At 46.7% G+C, this 24,842-nt stretch overlaps 1 protein-coding gene and 1 long non-coding RNA gene across 3 annotated transcripts in view; one reads left to right on the top strand and one right to left on the bottom strand.

Annotated features, from left to right (window-relative positions):
* Positions 1-24,842, bottom strand: part of LOC310684854 — a 47,922-nt gene that overhangs the window by 8,174 nt on the left and 14,906 nt on the right. Inside the window, exon 1 of one of the 2 annotated variants that reach the window (XR_014514879.1) lies at positions 13,135-15,501. The exons of the other annotated variant lie outside the window; for it this stretch is intronic. This is a non-coding gene — a long non-coding RNA (uncharacterized lncRNA). Of the gene's footprint in view, positions 1-13,134; positions 15,502-24,842 lie in introns of those variants that run through there. 2 annotated transcript variants of the gene reach the window in all.
* IL22RA1 (interleukin 22 receptor subunit alpha 1) lies at positions 1,888-24,819 on the top strand. The gene is made up of 7 exons (XM_083455372.1): positions 1,888-2,197; positions 4,661-4,793; positions 16,639-16,817; positions 17,910-18,097; positions 19,568-19,703; positions 20,757-20,881; positions 22,188-24,819. The coding sequence occupies exons 1-7, from the start codon at positions 2,155-2,157 to the stop codon at positions 23,133-23,135; spliced, it is 1,752 nt and encodes a 583-aa protein (XP_083311498.1). The 5' UTR covers positions 1,888-2,154; the 3' UTR covers positions 23,136-24,819.

Genomic DNA, 24,842 nt, shown 5'->3' with positions numbered 1-24,842 from the left:
AAATCCAGAACAGTAACAATTAATTGCACATTTATTCAAAACCCAGTTAAAACCATTTAGTTCAATTGATTAAACAAAACTGATCAACCTGACCCTCTGGTGCATGCTTTTCAGAGCCTGGTTCCCCCTCCAGCACCCCCTGCCACCCTCTTGCCTCTTAGTGCCCCCTTGGTAATCCCACCATCCCCCAGGGGGCAGTAACGTCCACTTTGGGAACCACTGTTTCAGACAAATGTAATCTGCCGCAACCTCACAGTGGAGACTGGTATTGAATCAGCATTGCAAGAGAACTTAAGATACATCCCTGTGAGAAAAGGAATCTGATTTGCATATTGGAGCTTCCTTATATTTTCCAGTTGCACAAGTTGTAATAGGTAATTAGTGTATAAAATGCATATATTCATTAACATGCAAATATGCATTAGATCAGGGAACATTGCTTTGCAAAAATGTCTGTGCTAGGCCACCGTGTGAACAGGGTGGTGGATGAGTAGGGCCATTGATCCAGAAGTACGTAAGGGTCTTATTATGCTCTTACGTGTGCAACAAAAACTTGATGACTGCTTTTCTACAAGTCTGCCTAGGCCAGGGATGGAGAAAACAAAGACATTTTTCGCTTTAGCTCTTCAGTGCTGGGCCATGTCCTCTCCCTCCCCACTGGCCAGGCAGCCATTTTGTGACATTTGGCTACACCACTTTCTCCATATTCCCATCTGAAATCAATATTGGGGTCCTCCAGACAGAAAAGGAGAATTGCTATCCAGTTCTGTGGCTGCCATAGTTCCTTATTCTCTGGACCTTAGAAAAAAGTTAGCTGTTTGCCAGGGCAAAGTGCGAGAAAGGGGAAATGAGTCCACATGACGCGTAATGATAGTGTTCAGACAAAGCGAAAGTGGTAAAATGAATTTCCACCACATTCTCACGGTGTAGAACCTGAAAGCGGAAAGGGTCTGTGAACTGACTGTGCCCTCTGAAATTTTCTTAGTGCTGGAAAAATTCTTCCAAGTGATTTGAAGGGCAGGTACATCTTTTAACAGAGACAGGCAGCTGTTAACACAGTGACTGCCTTCTTATGACCAAAAAGAAGCCGTTGGTGATGAGCAGCTGTATATATTAACTAATAGACCTGTTGGGTAGCTTCATTTGTCAAGGAGGTGGATGTGGCAGCTCTTTGCTCTAGGAAGTACAAATGAGTGATAACCTCTATATATCACACGTAGACAAGCAGGTTACTCACCACTGTAATGTGGTTGCCTTCAACAACCTAGTAGGTTGCCTTCAACAACCTAGTAACCTCTATATGTTTGGAACTACAATTCCCATCAACCCCAGTGCTAGCTGATTCTCGGGTCTTGCAGAGCTCTGTGCAAGGGCTTTTGGAAGGGGTTTTGTCAGCGTCCGGGCTGAACGATGGAGGTGGAGACGCTCCTTCAGGTATGTACTGTGTATTGGATGTGTGTATTGGATGCACTTCAAAAGTATGGTGTGGACCAGATGCAAGTTGTTTTAGGATAATATAAGTGTTCAGAGTATGTAGCTTTCAAACAAAAACTCACATTTTATTTAATATTATTTATTTTTCTTTATAACTCAGCTCACCTCAGGCTTAGGAATGCATGGATGTTGCTTTCTTAAAAAGCAAACCAAAGTAAAAGGCTGTTTCAAAAGGACACCCTGACACTGTCTTCCCTTGTGCAGTCTTTTCAAAGGGTTTTTTTTTTATATTCACCAGTGTGACAGCAGCTTGCGCGACAAGAATTGCAGAAGTTCCGTAGCCACAGGCTGAGGTGCGGAGCCCTGTTTCTGCTGGTTGAGGTAATAGCAAATGAAGAAGAAAAAGGCGACTAGACCAGAAAAACCAGTTCCTGACTTCTCGTGAGGAATGTCAGCAGGAAGTCCCTTATCAGGAAATATGCTTGGCTTGGCTTCAGACTGCTGGATGCTGTGATGCCTCTGGCACTTAAGCAAAGAAGAGGTCTCCTACGAAGCTCGCTCGATTCCATGTGCTGCAGTGGGGACAGAGTTACCGTATTACCTCTTCAGCCGAGGCAGACAGGGTAGTCCAGGATCACTAGCCTGGAGCCTTCCCAAATTTATTCAGCCAGTGCTGAGGACAGCTAGCCCCATACCACGACTCTTTGTGCCGTGCTATTAATGAAGGAACTTCTCGTCTTCTGGGCCCTGTGCTCCCTAGTGGGTAAGTACCCAACCTTTGACTCCTCTTTATTAAAGCCTCTCTTCATGATCTCTGAATCTCTTTAAGCTGTAGCGAGAGTTTACCAAGCAGGCAAACGTGATCTCCGTGGTCGGTTCTTGCTCCCATTACCTTTGTTTCGAGCTTACGCCCTGGAGTGGCATTGTCATAGCTTCAATTGTTTCAATTGTCACGCAGGTAGAAACAGCGTTCATCTATGGCAACTGGGGCCAGTGGCAGGCCTGGGGTCTCAAAATTCAGCAGTGCCTTGTGTGACGCCAAAATTCAGCGCCCCCCACCTCTTGCCTTCCATTATCCAGCATAGTTGCAACATCTCCTGCTGTGCCCCCCAGGCTCTGCGACCAAGCAAGTCGCACTCCCCTCTATCTACCTCTGACTGGGGCTGCCTATCTTATTTCTCTCTCTCTCCTTTTATTTTCTTTATTTCTATTGTCCTTTTCTCTTCTTTGCTATTCCTAATTTTATTGTATTATGGAAATTTTTACAATAAAAAAAATCTTACTAATCTTAACTTTATACGGGTTTGAAGGTATGGTATGCACTAAGCCTAGGATTTCAGTCCTAAAGAGGAAAGTTTTCCTCTCAACAGATAGGTGGTCTCCAACCTATCTGGGGCGCTGAGGGGGGGGGAGCAAAACAGAAAGCTGAAATGAAATCAAAGTATTTCTTAGGTCTTTTCACTACACTGTCAAAGCAGGAGTCCAAACTGGGAGTTGTTTTTCCTTTTCCCTCCATGGGAGGTTTTGCCCCTTGAATAGGGAGAGATGTGGGCTAGACTCTAATTCTCATCCTTATTGCAATTTGCTGCTTGTGAGACTCTGACGGTGTACACAACACACTTCTAAAGCACACACACAACCAAGAATCCTGGTAATAGAAGCTGGACTTGTTGAGAGAGTGGGCTTTGAGGAGGTCCTCTTGCCCATAGGAACTGCAAGACCTGGAGCCAACACCAGGGATGCCAATTTGAACAAAATATTTGGGGTAAGCCCTGCCCCACATAATCGATCGCACACACCATTAGAATGGCAATGCCCATCAACTTTGGGGGCCCCAGACTCCTAGGAGTTGACTCCTACAGCCAACACCCAGCACGGCAGTTTGCATCGCTGCCATGAGGCAAGGGTAATGAGATAGGGGAAATCCCAGCTGCATATTTTTTACTTCTACAATTCTAAAAAACAACTGTAAACCTTTTAAACAATGTGGGTCTGTATTTCCTGATCACTGTTGCCAAAACACTGCTCAGCTGAGAATGCTTGACAGGTTTAAGGCAATAGCTGGCTCCCCACCTGAAACCGTTGTTTGTTTGTTTGTGGGGCAGAGAGCCCATTTCAGCCCAAGGCAGCCTTTTGAAGGGCTACATGCAAATGGTGGGCGGGGCTAGAGGCAAAAGTGAGCAAAGCAATGAGTGTAAATGCTACCTTTGTACAGCAAGCTAGTTTCTACGCACATATCTCTCCCTATCCTCCACCTACTCCAAGGAAACTTTCCAGTGAGACAAAAACCCTCAAGGAGGGAGCAAAGCAAGGCCTGAGAGGACCAGGTAAAGAGGTAGGGAGTCACCACTGGCCTGAGTTTTATGGCATTTCTACACCACCCTTCCACCTACAAAATCCCAGAGCAATGTACAACAACACTGCAACAAAAAGCAGCAAATAAAATTCTCTAAAATAGGGGTTCTCAAACTAAGGGGAATTTTGTTTGTTCTGTGCTCCCACTGCTGGTTTGGGAAGTGGTGCACACATGACATTAGCCACAAAACATTAAGGTCGGTAATAAATGTTATCATTATCCATATCTATCCTGTCATTTCTTATGAAATACTGTATGGGAAAAATAGAGATGGGGGATAAATTTGATTCAGTTCACATTGACAGCTGATTCTATCAAATTTGCTTTTTCCTAAAACAATATGAGAACTAAAACAGGGTAGTTCGTTGAAATTCGCAAATATCAGAATTTTGCAATACAGTTCTCCAACCACAGGTGGTTTATAAAGATATATTAAGGGAAACTTTGCAAAAAAAAAATCAATATATTAGTTAAAATAATATACTAGATGCATTATATTGTGAGGAATATATTGTTAGTTAAAACTGCATGGAAAAATATATCTATTTGCAGAATTACACGTAAACATACTGGAGAATTTTCATGCGGATTTTTGACTCCCCCAAAAATCCATCATTGTTGAAAAAATGTAGAAAACTGTATTCAAATTTTGAGAAATGAGAAACTGAGAGAGCCAAAATGGATGGATCCTTCCACCCCTTGTTTCAATGTGTCGTTGTCCCTACCACCACCACATGCAACCAGCTTTAGTCTGAATTGAGAAAAAGAATGACCCTAGCTGCCTTTTAAGTTGATAAGATATACACAGCCTAAGTACAGAGGCTGCACTTTCTACGGTTAACCTCTAATAATCTTTCCCCTTCATTGTAGGGAATTCACTAGCAGAGAGATCACCACTCATTCAACAACCAATCTTTTCGTCCACAAACTTTGAAAATATCTTCACTTGGAAGAGCTGGGGGGAGCCACTTCCAGGCACGGTGTACGATGTGCAGTATAAGAAGTAAGAGGACTGTTCCTTCTCCTTACTTGGGGTGACTGTTATTCTTTGAACCCACAGATAGGGAGAAAAATACTTTGCTGTGGGAATAGCCTTGTGTCAGGTCCAAGGAAGAAACAGACCCCGGCCCAGCCCAAGACATTTTGCTGCCTGAGGCAACAGGCAAGATGATGTGTCCTCCCCATTCTAGAAACAGAAGCCAATTGGACTTTTCAGTACTGTCAATGGGACAGTGTCCTATGCCACATTTGATGACAGCAAGTACATATGGAAAAACACAGCTCTGTCCTGTAAGAGAAGGGAACAGTTGGGGGGGGGCTTAGAAGGGAACACCCCCAGTATCTACCATCTGAAATGATAAACTTATTCTGCCTAATGGTTGAGGTGGCTCTGGATACGGCCATATTTTGAGGCTGTTGTGTAACTTTAGGTTCTCACTAATGGGCGCTGACAGTCCCAGTTATTACATTTATAAGGAGCTCAATGTGATCCTATCCATTTTATCTGCAAAGTAAGCATGTTAGGCTGAAAGGCTGTAACTGGCCCAAGTTCACACAGAGAGCTTGATAACTGAGTCACTGGCGGAGGAAGAGGAATGCGGGAGGAGCGCACTGCCCCCAGCAGTGCAATCCCAGCAGGGTGCCATCGCGGCTGCACCCCCCCTGCCCATGCAGGGCACCACACGCCCTGTAGGTGGTGTGCCCCCAGGATGCGCACCAGCCCCGCCCCCACCTGCTCTCCGCCCCACAGTGCCGGAGCACAAAGCTCTGCCACTGAACTGAGTATGGGTGTGGACCCCTGTCTCCAGCGCTCCAACCACTGCACCACACTGGTTGCCTTGTGCCAGTATCGCAATGTGAATACTCCCAGTGCAAGGAATTCAGGTCACACCTACATGGCAGGGTGCAGAAATAGTTTTGCCGTTTGGAATGCAACTGGCAAATGAGAGGCAGCCTTGAGGAGCTGCAATGCCACTGTAGCTGTGGGAGAAACTGGTGCTGCTTGCAAGACTTGCTTACTTCCCCTTGCTCAGCATGCGTGCGAGTAAGCAAACACAGAAGTACACACATTCACCAATCTGTTTTCCATTGATTTATGCACGGTGTTTAGTGGTCCTGACAAAGGACTCAGCTACATTAGAGAACCAACAGTGTTTTAAATGTGTTATAAATGCTCCTGTAGAGCAAAAAAACTTTGTCTATGCGATTTTACATAGAGTTTTTACTTTTGTTATAATGATTGAATTCATGGCTTATTGTGATGGGATGAAGAGCTGCTTGTGTGTAAATTGCAATCCCTCAGAGTTTGAACAGCTTCTCAAACCTCTGCCTGTGACGGAGCCCCTCCAGCATGGCTGCGTCAGTCGCTAGCAGAATCCGAAAGTGGCTGCTTTCGGAAACGTTTCCAACATAAAAGCTCCTTAACGGAAACACGTCTTCTGGACTCTCTGCGTGACAGTTTCCGCCGAGGAACGGGTGTTCCTATAGGGGGTCCTGAGACTTCCCCACTGTTTTCACTGGAAGCATCTCTGAGCCATTCCTCCGACTCCCCTTCCCTTGACGTTCCTGTTCGCCCCCTACTGGTTCCCTCTTCAGGTGTCAAGTCTCTCTCTACCTCAGAGAGCCTTGGCACCTCCTGTCCTGCCGATGGCAGTTCCCTGACATCCACCTCCCCTCCAGGGCCCCCTTCACCCCCTCCCGTCTCCTCCCCTACGGGTTGTGAGGAGGTAAAACCCCGGAAAGAACCTTCCTCATCGTCTGAAGTTTCGAACACCTTTCTCCACTCGTTGTGGTTCCTAGTCTCTCGGTACTCCTCGTCATCTGAGTCCGTTCCTTCTTCCAACTCCGACTCCGCGAATCCTTCCAGTTCCTCTTCCTCGTCTGTGGTGCCAAAATACTCCCTTCTAAACCTTGCTACCGGCTGTGGTTTCCGCGGGAATCTTTGGTGGAACGTTTCTGTTAAAACCTCGTCATTGACCTCCTCTGCAGTCACCCAGGTGTTTTCTGACTCCGGTTCCCCTTCCCACGCCACTAAATACTCCACCTGATTGCCCTTCCACCTGGAATCGAGGATTTCCGCTACATGGTTACTGCTTTCCCTCTCTTCCAAGACCGGTCCCCTGGTGTGCTCCTCTTCACCTCCCCCCTTGTACGGTGACAGTAATGACCTGTGGAACACTGGATGCAATTTCATGTGGTTGGGTAACCGGAGTTTGAAAGCCACTGGGTTGACCTGCTGAATGACCTCAAAGGGTCCCAATCTCTTGGGTCTTAATTTCTTACAACCCCCTTTGAACGGCAACCCTTGGGTGGACAACCACACCTGATCCCCCACCCTTATGGTTTCACCTTCCCTCCTGTTCTTGTCTGCCTGCTTCTTATATTGAGCCTTGGCCCTTTCTAAGTTGAGCTGAAGCTGACGATGGATCGCTTCCATCTCTTCTACAAACTGTTCGGCCGCTGGGACGCTCCATCTCTCGCCCCCCTCCCCCGGGAATGCCCTGGGGTGACACCCGTAATTGGCCAAAAAGGGGCTCATCCCTGTGGACACATGCTCCGCATTGTTGTAGGCAAATTCTGCCAGCGCCAGCTTTTCGACCCAATCATTCCCTCTGTCATTGACATAGCACCTCAGATATTGTTGGAGGATGCCATTTGCTCTTTCCGCCTGCCCATTGCTTTCAGGATGCCGGGCCGTCGAAAAATTGACTTCCACGTGCAGCAAGCTCATGAGCTTCCTCCAGAACCTGGAAGTAAATTGTTTCCCGCGGTCCGAGACAACCCTCAAGGGGGCGCCATGCAGCCGGAAGACGTGTTCTACAAACAACTTCGCTGTTTCTTCCGCTGTGACTGCATGTGAACATGCTACAAAGTGGCACATCTTAGTTAACAGGTCCACTACTACCATGATGGCCGTCTTCCCTTTGGATTTGGGCAGATCCGTCATAAAATCTATTGATACCGCCTCCCAAGGCCGTTCTGGCGTGGGTAGTGGTTCCAATAACCCTGCCGGCGCCCTTCTTTCCCCCTTGGCCCTCTGGCATTGGTCACACCCTCTTACATACTCCTTTACATCTTCCCTCACCTTGGGCCACCAAAACTCCCTGGTGACCATCCACATGGTCTTGTGTTGTCCAAAATGTCCCGCCGTGGGACTATCATGCAACTGCTTGAGTACCCTCCCTCTCAATTCACCTTCTGGTATATACAGTGCCCCTTTGTAATACAATGCCCCATTTCTTTCTTCAAAACCCTCCGGGCTCTCACCCTCTCCCCTGAGGCCTCTGAGCTTATTTTGGGCATATTCGTCAGTTTCCGTTTCTTCTACCAGCTCTCGTCTCCCCACCAGCGCCGCCCCACACACCCAGCGGTCCTCAGGAATGACATGTCTTTCTTCGCTTGCCCCCTCCCCTTCCAAGTACTCTGGTTTGCGTGAGAGAGCGTCCGCCCTGACGTTCTCTGGGCCTGGTACATAACAAATCTCAAAGTGGAATTTGGAAAATTCCTGTGCCCATCTCACTTGCCGTTGGTTGAGTACTCGAGCTGTTCTCCAATACTCCAAATTCTTGTGGTCGGTGCACACTTGCACCTTGTGTTGTGCCCCAATCAATAAATGTCTCCACCTCCGGAACGCTTCGTGAATGGCAAGTAGTTCCCTGTCATACACCGTGTAGTTCCGCTCGGACTTATTCAGCTTCCTCGAGAAAAAGGCACACGGTCTCCACCCTGACGTATTTCTTCCCGGCTGAAGAAGCACAGCCCCCACCGCTCTGTCTGACGCGTCTGTCTCCACCCTCATGGGCTTCTGTAGGTCCACATGCAGAAGTTGTTCTTCCGAAGTGAAAGCCCTTTTCAGTTCTTCAAAAGCTCTCTCCGCCTCCGCCGTCCAAACAAATTTCTTCTTGCTACTGAGGCAGTCGGTGATGGGCGCCGTCAAGTGTGCAAAATTCTTGATGAACTTCCGATAAAAGTTCCCAAACCCCAGGAATCTTTGCACATCCTTCTTGGTTTTCGGTGTCTTCCATTCCAGCACCGCCTGGACCTTGCCTGGATCCATGGCCAATCCTTGGTCTGACAGGCGGTACCCCAGGAATTCCACCTCCTTGGCATGAAACTGGCACTTCTCCAGTTTCACCCACAGCTGATTGGCTTGCAGCCGGCCCAACACTTCTCTCACGTCCCTCACATGCTGCTCTTCATTTTCCGAATACACCAACACGTCATCCAAAAAGGCCACACAATTCTTGTAGAGCAACGGCCCCAGGACGTGGTTGATGAAAGCTTGAAAACATGCGGAGCCGGCTTGGAGACCGAAGGGCATTACGAGGTATTCAAATGCTCCCAAAGGGGTGAACATGGTGGTCTTCCATTCATCCCCCTTCCTTATTCGTATCAGATTATACGCCCCCCGCAGGTCCAGTTTTGTAAAAATCTTCCCCTTCCTCACCCTGGTCAGAATGTCATCAATTCGGGGCATAGGAAAGGCCAGGGGTTCCGACACGGCGTTCAGGGCCCTGAAATCCACTACAAGTCTCGGCTTATCTGTGTTTTTTTTGTCCACAAAAAACACTGGGCTGCCCCCCACCGCTCGGGACTCTCTGATGAAACCCCTCTTCAGGTTTTTGTCAATGAACTCCCTCAGCTCCTGCATCTCCCTGTCTGACATGGCGTACAGCTTGCCCACTGGGAGTTGAGCCCCCGGGAGTAGGTTGATTTGACAGTCAAAGGGTCTATGCGGCGGCAGTTTGTCCGCTTCTCTTTCGCTGAATACGTTGCTCAGATCTGCATATTGCGGAGGCACCTCCCCTTGCTTCATTACCTCCATCCCAGCTAAGGTGATCTTGGCTCCCCCTGGATCCTTCCCCTGCTTGCAGTGTTCCAGGCAATGCGCCGACCCAAAGGAGACCACCCTCTGGTGCCATCCCACTAGAGGATCGTGAAGTGCCAGCCAGCTCATCCCCAAAATAATGGGAGCTCCTCCCAATGTGGCCACATTAAACGCTATCCTCTCGGTGTGTCTTGCCACCCTCATTATCATGGGAACAGTCTGTTGGTTCACTTCTCCTCCCAACAGCTCTCTGCCGTCAATCGTGGTTACCTGCAGGGGTTTACTTAAGGGGAGGGTTTGTATCTGGTGCTCAGCTGCGAACTCCTTACTCATGAAATTACAGGAGCTGCCTGAATCCAGCAGGGCTTTGATCTGTAGGGGGTGTCCATTTGGCAGCTCTAGCAACACCTCTATCACTAGAGCAGGCCTGGGAGGTTCTGGTGCGGGCACTCTCACTGCTTTTGAGCCTGGCTGCTGTGCCCCGACGGCAGCCAGGCGTTGGCTTTTACTTGCTCTGTGCTTTCCTCCTCCTCTCCCCCAACAGCTCCTGCCATGCCTTGCCATTCCTTTCTCCGTGGACAGACTCTGGCAAAGTGTCCTGGCTGTTGGCAGAGATAGCATTTTTTCCCGCCCTTTCCCTCTTTCTTCCGCCCTTCACCGATGTTTGAAACTGTGCGCGCACGCGCTGTTCCCACTTCCATCGGCTCTGCCGGCGGGAAAGGCTGCTCTGGAATGTCTGGAATGCGGAGCTCCCTCCAACGTTCTCCTTTCCCCTCCCGCTTCTCCAAAGCCCTCGCTTCCTGGCGCGCTCCAATGGCTAGCGCGGCTTTAGTCAGCTGGTCCATAGACTCTGCTCTGGGGTTCCGGGAAAGTTCATCTTTCAAGGACGAAGACAGACCCTCTTCGAAAAGCATTTGAATGGGCTCAGAAGCCAAGTCCCACCCCAATCGATGAATCAACATAGTGAACTCAGTCCAGTACTCACGGACAGTCCGGTTTCCCTGTTTGCAAGCCATTAACTGCCTTCGCACCCCTCCCTGCTCAATGTCACTGGAAAACATCAGGTCCATGGCACGAAAAAACTTCATCGCGTCCTTTAGGATCTCATTATTTGCTGCCATCAAGGGTCTAACCCAGTCCTTCGCCCCTGATTCGAGGTGGCTAATTACAAAAGCCACTCGCGATTCCTCATCAGGGAAGTCATCGAATTGCAGATTGAGAGCATATTGCATCTCTGTCCTAAAGGCATGGTAGTTCCTGGGGTCCCCCCCAAATTTCTGCACCAATCCTGGCATCTTTCTGTTGAGTGGGGTGGCTTTCTCCCTCCCCCTCTCTGCATCCTGAGCCCTCCTTTCTTCCAGCCTCGCCGTCTGCAAGGCAAGCTGGATTTCCAACGTCCTATACCTTTCCTCCAGGCTTGGACCTCCTCCAGCTGCCCCTCCGGTTCCTGCTGGTTCGCTCATGATGCCTCTCCCTGGCACAAGCTAGCTGTCGATGACTTTCGGATTGCTGTGATGGGATGAAGAGCTGCTTGTGTGTAAATTGCAATCCCTCAGAGTTTGAACAGCTTCTCAAACCTCTGCCTGTGACGGAGCCCCTCCAGCATGGCTGCGTCAGTCGCTAGCAGAATCCGAAAGTGGCTGCTTTCGGAAACGTTTCCAACATAAAAGCTCCTTAACGGAAACACGTCTTCTGGACTCTCTGCGTGACAGTTTCCGCCGAGGAACGGGTGTTCCTATAGGGGGTCCTGAGACTTCCCCACTGTTTTCACTGGAAGCATCTCTGAGCCATTCCTCCGACTCCCCTTCCCTTGACGTTCCTGTTCGCCCCCTACTGGTTCCCTCTTCAGGTGTCAAGTCTCTCTCTACCTCAGAGAGCCTTGGCACCTCCTGTCCTGCCGATGGCAGTTCCCTGACACTTATTTATAGCGTTTCCTCCCCTGTGTGTAGATTCAGCCCCAGTCAAGTGCTCTTGCATAGAGCACTTGGGCATTATCCGTTTTGTTGGTTTGTTAAAACTCAATTAATTCTACACTATATTTCTGCAATATATATATACCGAACAGTGGTACCTTGGTTTACAACCATAATCCATTCTGGAGGTCTGTTTGTAAACCAAAACAGGTTGTAACCCAAGGCGCGCTTTTGCCAATGAGACCTCAAAATTCTTTTTGTTCATAATCCAAAAACTATGGGTTGTAATAATAATTTTTAAAAAGGTTGCAAACCGGGACACGCACTTCCGGGTTTGACATGTTTGTAATCTAAAGCGTATGCAAACCAAGGTAGCACTGTACTGCATTTCTGCAACATAATTGTATAAGTATTAATGCAAAGTACCCTTTTATACACATTGTTGTATGTATCTGTTTATGTGCTGGTAACTTTAGGAAACTTGGGGTATACATATACAGTGGTGCCTCGCAAGACGAAATTAATCCGTTCCGTGAGTCTCTTCGTCTAGCGGTTTTTTCGTCTTGCGAAGCAAGCCCATTAGCGGATTAGTGCTATTAGCGCTATTAGCGGTTTAGCAGCTATTAGCGGCTATTAAAGGCTTAAGGGATTAGCGGATTAGCTGCTAAAAGGCTATTAGCAGCTTAGTGCCTTAGAAAAAGGGGGTGGGGAGCGGAAAAACCCCCTCAAGAATCGCAAGACATTTTCGTCTTGCGAAGCAAGCCCATAGAGAAATTCGTCCTGCGAAGCACCTCTGAAAACGGAAAACCCTTTCGTCTAGCGGGTTTTCCGTCTTGCGAGGCATTCGTCTTGCGGGGTACCACTGTATGTGCATAAAATGCATATTATAATAATGCATAAAATATGCAAGAATTATTCCTATTCTGGCAGAACAGATAAAAAAAGAGCTCTCTTTTCATCATGCATGCCCATGACACAGTCCACTTCATGCTGTTGCACAAGTAGACCCAACCTGAATGTTTTCCAATAACTGTAAAATGAGCAAAGACATATCTAACTCAGATGACTGGGTAGGGGTGGCGTGTAAACAAATCCTCTTGATGACAGCTTTCACCCAATTTGCTTCCATCACATTGCTGAGATAGCTGATGTCCTCCTGAACTGCATCGTACTTTAGATTTTCCTCTGTTGCACAAGCTGGAGAACTTGGCACCCAGACACTTTTCTCCTTTGATCTTTCCAGTAAACATAACCCTCTGGTTGCAATCCATGGATGGGTTATGAAATTCTCATTAAACTTTAATATCTAAATTGAATATTCATTGTAGCAATTAAGCTAAAGTACGGAGGGAAAAAATATGCAGATAAATTACACCACTGCCTGCTTTCGAGATGCAAAACAGGGAGGAAAAGAGATCCCTGGATTTGATTTGAAGGGCACCAGATAGCTTGAGAGCTACACACACACACACTTTCAGGGAGCACCCACCAAAACATAATGCATGGATGACTGATGAAGAGATTGGCGACGATATTTATGGCTTTCGCAGTAAGTGACACCATCTCTTTAAAAACTTGCCCTCCTCTTCCACAAGCGTATTTACCCACAAAGCCTTTCACAAACTTGGTAGCAGACAGTTGCAGTAAGTCTTGTCATCTTTCCGTTCTGTCAACCCATGAAATTGCTAGCAGAAAGTCTGGAGGAGGAGGAGAAGGAGGAAGAGTTGGGTTATTCCTCTAATCCTGCTGTTGCTGCTTTGCTAAAGCTGCAATCCAAATCCTAATAACACAGAAGTAAACACTGAACCCAGTAGGACTTAATTGTAAGCCGACATGATTGCACTGTAGGGTGGTGACTTTTTTTTAAAAAAAACTCCTCACCTGAAACCTTGTTTGCTGACAAAGGCTTTTGGAAAGTTGGGAGGAGGTTACAGTCCGTGCATCTCTGGCCTATAGGGACACCTGGTCTCCTCTTAACTGCAGCTTTGTTTTGCTCACAGGGGCTTTTAGAAAGTTGGGAGGAGGAGGAATTCGATTCAGTTCTCATTTTAAAGTGAAACTGCCCAATTTGCACTTTCAAAAAACAATATGAGAACCAAAACCCATCCACCCATCCACTGAAATCCGTATTTCTCCCAATTTTGCAACAATGTTTCACAAAAATGCATTATGTTAGGGGAAAGTGTATAAAACACATAACGCATAACAACACATATATTCATGAAAAGAACATATAAATGTGTGTTCTATTGGGGGAAATTGCTCACAGAAATGAGTCCCGTTAATCAAAACCGCACACAAACATGTTTGTTGGGAGAAATTTGCACTAAAATCCTGACAACTTTTCATGGCGAAAAATTGTAAACTGCTGCAGCAATGTAGAGAACTGGCTCAAACACTGGAAAAATTAGAAACTGAGTTCCATCCCTCCATCAGGTCAAATATGGCAGGCAAGGTATACTACATGACAACTTAGTGTCAGTGTAGCCCGCATGGTGCCCTCCAGATGTTGCAGCCAGCATGCCCAATAGCCAGGGATAATGGGAGTTGTAATCCAAAGAATCTGTTGGCTGCCTCTGCCTTAGTGAAACACCCACCCCTTTGCCCAGGCCTTGTGCCTGCTGCGATGGTAAAGAAATGCACTTGGTGCCATCACTGCATTGTTTTCACTGTGCACTGAAGACAAACCACTCTACCCTGGCCTTCTGACATATATATATTTTAGGACCTACTCAACTTCCCTTTCTATTTTTCCATATACTTTTCTGGCATTTTCTTCAATGCAAATACTTTTAACCGGTTTTAATGTCATTGGTTTTTTTGTTTTTTGCGCTGCTGCAACCCAGTCGGGGACTCTGCAGCAAAGGGCAGCTAAGAAATTGGATAGCCGAATAACTAAAATGGTGACAAGCTGGCACCCCAAGAGAGAGAGCCTTCCCCGTTCTACATATTTGGCATGCCTCATTCAAGGGAGGAATATGAGAGGAGCCACTCCTCCTGCGCCAAGGGTGATGAAACAAACAAAATGATGGGCTATTATGATGGGTGGAGGCTGTCTGGAAGGAGGGCCTGCACAGAGGTGCCCTTTGCCCTTTTTTGTATTCTTGCATTGCACCCCATCCATGAGATTCCTACTGACAAAGGCCACCAGCTACCAGAGTGGTGGGGAAGTATGCTCTTCTTCCTCACATTATTGTCATTGTTTATTGAGTTTATGGCCAACGCTTCCTCCCAAAGGAGCCCAGGGCAGCAATGGATGGCAACCGGCCATCTGAAAGTAAGACAGTGGCTCAGTGCATGCAGAAACAGGTACAATCCCTGACATCTCCAGACTGCGCCTAGAGAGACCTCAGTCTGAAATCCAGGAGAACTGATGCCAGTAAGTGTAGGCGAGACTGAACTAGATGGACCCAAGGTCTGATTCAGTGTAACATGACACCCTCTGCTCTTTTCATCCAGTGCTTTACCAACTGCACTGGCTCCCAGTGGAGTACAAGGTGCTGGTTTTGACCTTTAAAGCCCTATGCGGCCTAGGACCCACATACCTACGAGACCGCCTCTCCTGGTATGCCCCACGAAGGACCTTAAGGTCCACAAATGACAACATTTTGGAGGTCCCAGGTCATAAGGTGGCTAGATTGGTCTCAACTAGGGCCAGGGCCTTTTCAGTACTGGCCCCGACTTGGTGGAACGCTCTGTCACAAGAGACTAGGGCCCTGTGGGACTTGACATCTTTCTGCAAGGCCTGCAAGACAGAGCTGTTCCACCTGGCCTTTGGTTTGGACTCAGTCTGACCCTTATGTTTCCCTCCCCTTATGGTTTTGATTTATGGGCTACTTTTAAAATGAGGCTGCATTTTAAATTGCATTTTTGCCTGTATTTTAAATTGGTTCCCCCCCCCCTATTGTGTTTTAACTGCAATTTTACTGGCATTAGCCGCCCTGAGCCGGACTCTGGCCGGGGAGGGGGGTATAAATAAAAATTGTTGTTGTTGTTGTTGTTGTTGTTGTTGTTGTTTTCCACTTATGAAGGAAAAAGTAATAGAGTTTTCTTAAGGACACCATTGGGCTGAGGGTGAAACCTGCCTTCTGACCTTAGTGGCCCACATTGTGTGATATGATCTGCACTAACTCCATCCACTGTGTCCCAGGTGGCAGCCTGTTTGACCCCTAAAGTATCTGTCATATGCCACCTTAGCATTGTTTAAAAAGGAAGCTTTTTAAAAGCAAAATTGTCCTAGAGATTGGAGGTGGGAGCTGCCTTGGTGATGTTAAAGGCGCTGGCCAATCGGTGCTGTGCAGTGCTCAGTTCTGCTGCTTGCCGAACCAAACAGGTTCCTGAACTCAACCCTGGAGTGAATGCAGGGCTGAATGCAGAAAACTCACTTCCAAATAGGCCCAACTGCTCTAAAACCCTCACATCTTTTTTGTCTTAAGCTGGAATCCCGGCAACAATAGCACAGGCAGCCAAGCGGCTGGTAGCGTCGCAGCTTGCAACACACTGCTCCGTGGCATATCCAGGCACGTGTCTCTTTTTCACTGATGTCTATCTCAGACCTGAATTGCCTTCCCTGTGGTTTAACAGTGACGTGTGCTGTCTATGCCACTGCCTGCTGTTCTCCACCCACACATTGCCTAAAGCAGATGGGGAGCAGTGGTTGTGGGGGAAGGGTTGTAACTCAGAGCTAGAGCATCTGCTTTGCATGCAGAAGGTCCCAGGTTCAATCCCCGGTGGCATCTTCAGGTGAGGCTGGGAAAAACACTAGCCTGAAATCTTGGAGAGCTATTGCCAGTCAGCTTGGATAATAGAAGAGTTTGGATTTGATATCCCGCTTTATCACTACCCCAAGGAGTCTCAAAGCAGCTAACAATCTTCTTTCCCTTCCTCCCCCACAACAAACACTCTGTGAGGTGAGTGAGGCTGAGAGACTTCAGAGAAGTGTGACTGGCCCAAGGTCACCCAGCAGCTGCATGTGGAGGAGCAGGGAATCAAACCTGGTTCACCAGATTACGAGTCTACCACTCTTAACCACTACACCACACTGGCTCTCTCTGGATAATACTGAACTAAATGGGCTTTTGGCCTGACTCAGCTACCTTTGTTCATAGGTATGGGGATGCATGGCAGAACAAGAGCGAGTGCCAAAACATCACACGCCGCTCCTGCAATCTCACGCTTGAAACGGAAAACTTCACCGAGTGCTACTACGCCAGAGTGAGAGCCACTGTCCCTAACTGTTGCGTCTCCGAATGGGCCGAGTCCTCAAGATTCTATCCCCGGGAAAACAGTAAGTGGCTAATATTGTAAACCGGGTTGGGGAACTTCTGGCCCAGCCGTCAAATGTCTACCAAAGCGCCTGTCCCTCAAACTTCTCTCCAAACCACACACCCTCTCCTTGAGTTGCCTTGAGTTCTACTTTAGTGGAAAAGTGGGAAACATTGTTAAAAAGTAAACAAGAAAATAAACGTCAACAGTTTGTAGGATGTCTCGCCACTATGGCACCATGATGGGGTAAGATGCATTTGTTGAAATTCTCCCTTCCATACAGTAGTTGAAAGCTGCAGGAGTAAGGTAAACATGTTCCCCAAAGACAGGCCTCATGTTTCTTTAAGAAAGCTGCCTCATTCAGCAGGTGCAGCTATTGCAGGTTGTGCGGTTGTTGCTGAACTACAGTTCTCATCCCCTGTGGCCATTGGGTGTGCTTGCTGGGGCTGATGGGAGTTGTAGTTCAGCAACAACTGGAGGGCCAAAGGTTCTGCACTCCTGTGTTTTGGTCCTCTTCACACTGCTCTGACACTCATCGCTTTCCCCAAAGAATCTGAGAACTGTAGTTTGATAATGGCACTGGGCCAGTTCCCAACACCTTTAACAAACTGCAGTTCCCAGGATTCTTGAGGGAGAAGACAAGAGTGTTTACTCTTGGGTTGGTTGGGGAATTGTTTAGGGGGTGTTGTTGCTGTTATTGATATTAATTTTTAATTTATTTTATTTTAAGTTTATTTTAGATCTTACTACGAATTATGTGTATTTTTTTTCAATTTGGTTGTGTATTTTTTGATGTTTTCTTTATGGCTGCTTTTGTTGTGCTGTAATTATGTATTTTTTCATGTTGTAAGCCACCTTGATCATGGTTTGAACTGTGGAAAGGTGGCATACAAATAAAATTATGCATATACGGTATGAATGTTTTAAATACATGGTGTAGACATCATGTGAGGGCCAAGGGTGCTAACAATGAGAAGTCAGTATTGAAGAAACTGAGCCAATTCTTTTTAAATGCCTCAGTTATCCAGTTCTCAAAACTACTATCACTAAACTCTTCAGTCTTAAACAAATCCCTTTTGCTTTCTCACTCTTGCTCTCTCTCTCTCTCTCCAAGCCATTATTGGGAGTCCTGATGTGAAATACACACCCAGTGTTAATTCAATAAAGTTCTATGTACAACCTCCTGCTACCCCTCTGAGAGACAAGGATAACCAGATCCTGACCATCGTAGACATTTTCAGTCAAATTGGAACGACCTTTGAATACGAATTAACGATACATTGCCAAAAGACAAAGCAGGAGGTAAGGGGGGGGGGGAAGGTGTATGAGAGAAAATGGTAACTTTGGGGGGAAAGTACCCAATTCTTATTTCTTTGACTGTTGTTGTCTGTCTCAAGAGACAATGGAATGCACTTCTGGGGGTGAAGTCAAACTGCTGCGTTAGCAACACCAAAGTGACCTCCCCAGGGTACAAGCCTGAGCAGTGTGCCCAGATGACAGAGTGTGGTCCAAAGAAAAGCAGAGCAACATGTTTGGCGTTAGTTGCTGGAAGGAGGTGTTCAAGGCACCATCCGACTGTCTTAGGGACTCCACTCTGGATTTGTGTAGGGTTCCCTCCTTGGCCTTTTCTTCTCCCAAAGATATCCTGCAAGGCAGCAGAGGTTTAGGGTCAGAGTTTTCCTGGGAGCCAGTGTGGTGTAGTGGTTAAGAGTGGTAGTCTCGTAATCTGGGGAACCGGGTTCGCGTCTCTGCTCCTCCACATGCAGCTGCTGGGAGACCTTGGGCCAGTCACACTTCCTTGAAGTCTCTCAGCCCCACTCACCTCACAGAGTGTTTGTTGTGGAGGAGGAAGGGAAAGGAGAATGTTAGCCGCTTTGAGACTCCTTAAAGGGAGTGAAAGGCGGGATATCAAATCCAAACCCTTCCTTCTCCTAGATGGGCTACCTCCCCACTGCACACTTCTTGAGGGTCAGTGGAGTGTTATTCCATACAGATTAAGGATGGGAAATAAATTCAATTCAATTCTCAATTAAAGACAAACCTACCTCATTCACATTTTCCAAAATAATATGCAAACCAAAACACAGCCACCCTTCAATATTTGCACTTCTCCGAATGTTGCAATGCAGTTCTCCAGCCGTGTGATTTGTCAAAAAATGCACATACTGAAGTGTGCATAGAAATACATATATTGGTGAAAATAACATACAAACGTGCATTATGTTAGGGGAAATTGTTTTGCCAAAATGTGTGGATTAGGCAAAACGCATACAATGATGTGTGGATTTGGAGTAATTTGCACTGAAACATTTGTGAATTTTCAAAGGGCATTTTTAAAAAGAATTTCATACTTATGTGGAAACATGGAGAACTGAACCTCAGATTGGAGAAATGAGAAACTGAGGGTAACCAAAAGTTTCAGCTTCAGTCTTTTGCTCTCTCTGTGTTGTTATACATATTCATGCAGAAACACCCTTGTTTTATGAAGTGTCAGGAGTAAGTTTCATGTTATGCTCAGTTCACAGCATGCAGCTACATCCTCTGTTTTTCCTGAGTGAATCAGAGGTGCAAGGATCCCTGATGGTCTGGAAAGGGCAGGTTTATCCCCAGCTGCCACCAGGAGTGGAAATCAGGGGATTGAAAACAGAAGACACAACTATATACTACACATTAAGCATAACATACAGTTTGGCCCTTAGTGGAGCTTTGAAAGTAGATAACACAAGTACCACTTTCCATACTTAAAATACAAATCTCTCTCTTTCTCTCTAGTGGGTCAAAGTCAACAACAACAATGAATTTGAAATCTCTGACTTGTATCCCAACACCGAATACAATGGCACAATACACATAAGATATTCAGACAAAATCAGCAAGCCTTATGTTTTTCGGGCAAAAACATTATCAGGTGAGACATTGTTATGAAATGCTGCCGGATCTTAAATACCGAAAACATTAGAGATGAAGCAGTCACCACAGACAATTTTCCCATTGTGAACCTAATGGCACAACTTGCATCACAAATGAATGTACCAATCCCCAGTCTTGCCTGCCACAAATGAGTCTATTGAGCAATTTGTCCTCCCCCCCCCCCATCTCAGTGTATTTATTTATTTTACACAGGTACATATACCTTTCAATGAATGTGAGTTAAGCCCTTATCTTAACAACAAGAAAGCCACAAATATTTTGCAAACAATGAAACACTGCTTGAGGGATTTGCAATGGGTTGGTGATGTCGCAAGTGCTAACCAAGAGGCATTAAACAAGAGACACCCTTCACAGCAGGGTGACTAAATTACACCGGGCTGAAATCCTGCAGGAGACAAACCCTGTTCCACCACAAGAAACGGGGGACACCAGGAGCAGGAAGCAGATTCCATCTCACAAATGTTGAGACCTGTTACCTGCCCTCATATAAATAAAGAGTTATGCTTCATTCCTGTGGGAAAGTGTTACACTTGTGGACACCACAGTAAACTGCCCCTGGTGCTCCAGGTTCTTTGAGTGTGTACAGAGGCCCTCTGGGCATCTTTGCCATTCATAGACTTTCTTTCTGTTCTCCACAATAAGGGCATTTTGCTAGTTCAAAAAGTAAAGGGCCACATAGCTAAGTAGTAGAGCACCTTCTTTGAATGCAGAAGGTCTCGTGTTTCACCCCCAGCATCTCCTAGTAAGGCTGTGGAAGACCCCTGTCCAAAGCTCTGGAGAGGCACTACCAGCCAGTGTAGACAATACTAAGATAGATGGACCAATGTTCTGACTAAGGCAGCTTCCTTTGTCCCTATGGACATTCATCGCTTCCCTTTACTTCGGCTGGAAAGATGATGATACTTTATAAATGCTCAGACCAGTCCTATGAACTCTTGAGCCAGAATGACTAGACAATGCATGCCATCTGTTCCTGCCCTCTCAACTCTCCTGGTCTTGCTATCTTTAACGGTTTGTTTTCTCTCTCCAGATACCACCTGGTTTGCATATTTGTTCACGGTAGCTCTGTTTGCGGCATTGTTGATCTTTGGAACAATATATTACTTCATTTACAAGTATATTAAACAGCACACCGCACAGCAACCCACGTCATTGGTATGTACTGTACCTCCCCCCCCCCCCCCGCTTTATGGAAGGTTGTTGGATTTTTTATTAATGAGCCTGGGCTTTTAATTGCTGGGCATTGTTCATACATAAAAGAGTAGCGCCTGAAGGGCAAGGAGAAGGCTGCAGCCCCCACCCAGGAAGGCTGGAGAAATTGATGCACTGCCTGGGTTCCTAATAGTTTGATTTCTCTTTTAGGAATTTCTTTGCAAGTGGAGAGACTTGGTGGAATGGTTACTCTTGTAAACAAAACATGGCAGTTCTTGGCAGTTCTTGTAAACTAAACCAGGAGTTCCCATATTTTGGCTTGGCTTAGTAGCCACCTGTGATTTTTGTGGTCGCCATTTATTTCTCTCAAGCCCTCAAGCTCTTTGGCTTACACAGAGAACTCAGGAGGAGAGAGGGGACCCTTTTGCAGTGGGCTTTGGATAAAATAGAAGCAGTGCTTTCTACAAAGCCCATTATGAAAGGAGATAAGAACCCTCTCTCCCCTCCCCTAAATTCACGGAAGGTTCCCTGAGGGCAAAGTTGATGCTCACCCTGAAGTGAAAAACCTTTTCCTCTTAGAGGAAGGAGCATAGCTTAGTGGTAGAGCCACTGCTTTGCGTGCAGAATATGCCAGGTTCAATCCCTGGCTTCTCCAGGTAGCAGTGGGAAGGACCCCTGCCTGAAATCCTGGTCAGCTGCTGCCCATCCCTGTAGCCTGTCACATTTGAGCTCAGGCCCAGGTGCCAACTGTGGCCCTCGAGTCCTCTCTGTCTGGCCCTCAAAACTCTTCACAGGCCACACCCCCTCTGAGCAGGCCACAGCCCTCACTCAACCTGCTTCACACACTCCTTGAATGTTTTTGCCCAGCTGGGATGTGACCTTGAACTCTGTGCCTGCCTGGATGGAAGTTAAAGAGGAGTGTGTGAGTGTCTGTAGAAATTAGTACACAAAAGTGAAATTTACATTCATTGCTCCACCCACTTTTGCCTCTGACCCTGCCCACCATTGGTATGTGGCCCTTGGAAGCTTGCCCAGAAGAGAATGTGGCCCTCAGGCTGATAGAGGTTCCCCTTACCCTTGCTGTAGTCAATACTGACCTAGATGAACCAATAGCCTGACTTGGTATAAGGCAACTTCCTGTGTTCCACGCTGGCCCCACGGCAGAGAGTGAACTTGATTGCTTAATGGTGGGGACTTCCTGCTTCACCACTCGGTCCTTCCACCACTCTGCTTCATTATCTCTCTAGCTGCCTACGTTTATGCTGATGCTTATCTCTGGCAACTAAATTTAATCCTTCTTCCCTGATAGGATTTCAAGGATATTTTACGCTCCCAACCTCTCGTGCCGAGAGTGGAATATATTCTGAACCCCTATGAATCGTGCAAGCCTGTCCCACTTACTATAGAGAAGCACCAGGCACAGATCACCCAACATCAGGGAGTGTTCAGCCTGACAGAAACAGCTTACCAGAAACAGGCCAACGCACCACTGTTCCAGACCATTGCTCAGCATGAAGGTTATACACCACAAATGGCCAAGAACAACCCACCATGCACACAAGGTCCTTCGCCTTTAACATATGGAGTGTGTTTTGAAGGCACCAGCTGCACCAAAGCGAATTCTTCAGCAAATCAAGTGAGGAAGCTCGAGTCTTTAGCTGAGGGCTCCTTGAGCAGCAAGCATTATAAAGCACAGCCGCCAGAACAGATCAAAAGAGAATTGTGGGGAAACAAGCCCCAACAGATGCCGGTGCCTGTGTTGGGAGATGCAGAGCGAACTCAGTGTCTGCTGCTTCAGGAAGACATGCAAGATATGCCACAGCTGCTTCCACCCCTTCTGGAAGAGAGAGTACCTGCCACAAGAGGCAACAAGACAGGGAGCTACAGAGAGCAGCCTGCAGAATTGCAACCATCTGTGGTGGAATTCAACCAAAATGCCATCTCAGATGGCAATCTTCTGTCAAGCGTGCCACCATCCTTGTTTTCACATCGCACCTGCAGCAGCATCATTCAAGATCAGAACCCTGGGCAGTGGGTGGCCTGGGATTTGACAGCCTGGACAAATCCCCAGCATCAGCCTTTGGGGCTCCCTGTATCGGACTGCATAACTCAAGTGAGCAAGGGGTTGGAAAACAAGCCTGGGTTCCTTGGTACAAACCCAGATACCTTAGACTCTGCCCACAGCAATGGGCTCTTCACAAGCCTGTTCAGAGACTTGGAGCTGAAGGTGCAGTGGGATCAAGCGCCTGAGGAATAATGGTTAACGCATCCAGCAACTGAGGAATGGAGCGAGGGGAGGCAATAACACAAGGGAGGTGGAAATGTCTCCCTCCTAGACAGAGTTGAAAGGAAATATCTTTTCCCAGCTGTTCCTGAATCCTCTTTGTGAATCACACTTCAGCCCATTAAAGGAAAAGTAAATGTGGTTGATAGGTACCCTGCCAACTGGGTGGGTACTGCTGGCATGATTATTCCCAAGTGATTCTGTCCCTCACACATTGCTGGTTAGCTTGCACAAGGAATCCTGACAGTGCTGGTCCTACCTTGTGGCAGATACCCCAAACTTGAGTTGCCGGCTGATTGGGTGTGGGAGGAAACACACAGATTGGCCTGCCTTTGTGTTAACTGCAGTTTTGCCTGCAAGTCGGGAGGCGATGCTTTACATGGCCTGGCAATAAGAACGACCACCTGCTCATGTCAGCAGAAGAAGCTGCCACTGTTGAGCCGGAACCACCAGTGTGGCGCCCGTGGGAAACAGGGTGCCCGCGAGTTCCTCCTATGGTGCCCACGAAAGGTCTCAGTAAATTTCCACCAAACAAATCCACAGTGCTTGCAAGAGACTGCTTGTTCTTCTTGCTCTGTTCCTGTTTGCACTGACTTGGCCTCTTCTACATTGCACACCGCCCTTAAACTTGCTCACATTTCATTGGATGGCAGGGCTGGACACCTTCCTGCCCTCCCATTCTGAACAGATGGTTGCTGCAAAGAGCTTCTCTCTGTGAGCAAGCATGGCAGTGGCTGATGTAGGTACCTTTTCCTCATGGATGACAGGACTGTTGATGGGGTGAATGCCTCCACCATTTTGTGGACCCGTCTCTTTTTCTGCTCTTTTAGATGTAAGCCATTTTGTGGCGTGTCACATACCCACGGCAGCCATTTTCTGACTGGTGTCTGTTTCCTCAAAATTCCACATTTGCTCACTGGCTCCTAAAGGTTGGCCGCTCCTGAGTTAAAGGGACAGGAACAGAAGCAAAAGAGACATTGGTGACTCTTCCCCAGTTCTATATTACATGGGGGGTGCGAGAGAAGTATGTACTATCTTTGTACTTTACTAATAAATATTTTTATTATTAGTCTGACTTATTTTCAGTCTACAGAGAGCTAAGAATTGTATTTATAGTTCAAAATAGCCTATATCCTTTGAGGAGTTGTCTGTGTTCCAAACTTCACAGCTAACTTGATCCTGCAAAATGCACTGAACCAAACAACCAGGTCCAAACACAATGGAATGTAAGGAAAGCTTTATTAATAAATTGCCAGAGGCAATGATTCCATAATTCCATGGAAGGGTGTATACACTCAGATGATTAATTTTCTGGAGCCAAGTATAAAAACATTAAAAGAGCTCTTAAAGGAAGGAAGAATTACAGCCAGCTAAGTTCTACTCAGGGCAGACCCATTTAAATTGCTCAGCCTAAATTAGCCATATCCATTAATTTTAATGGATCTACTCTGAGTATTGCTAACAATAGATGTAGCACAAGGTAATTTTAAGCTGTTTTAGTATTTTAACTTTTGTATGTTTTAAAATGGGGTTGTAAATATGTCTTGATTTTACTGTTCTGTCTTTTGTAAACCACTTTGAGAATTTTATTTTTACAGTCAAGCAGTGTATAAATTTTTATGAAATAAAAAGTAAATAAAATACATCAACATTGTCATAGGATGGAATGGGTCTACTTTT

This window comes from Podarcis tiliguerta, assembly GCF_965153285.1.
Source record: "Podarcis tiliguerta genome assembly, chromosome: 8".
In the NCBI taxonomy this organism is placed as follows: domain Eukaryota; kingdom Metazoa; phylum Chordata; class Lepidosauria; order Squamata; family Lacertidae; genus Podarcis; species Podarcis tiliguerta.
The sequence above is the reverse complement of the archived record's forward strand: the minus strand, read 5'-3'. Positions and strand labels throughout refer to the sequence as shown.

What these genes read in the sequence shown, in the direction of transcription:
- IL22RA1 (XM_083455372.1), top strand. Translation starts at nt 2,155, where the DNA reads ATGAAGGAACTTCTCGTCTTCTGGGCCCTGTGCTCCCTAGTGG. An exon ending in TCGGGCAAAAACATTATCAG is followed by an intron (nt 19,704 to 20,756) that starts GTGAGACATTGT and finishes TTCTCTCTCCAG; the next exon opens with ATACCACCTGGTTTGCATAT. An exon ending in CACAGCAACCCACGTCATTG is followed by an intron (nt 20,882 to 22,187) that starts GTATGTACTGTA and finishes CTTCCCTGATAG; the next exon opens with GATTTCAAGGATATTTTACG.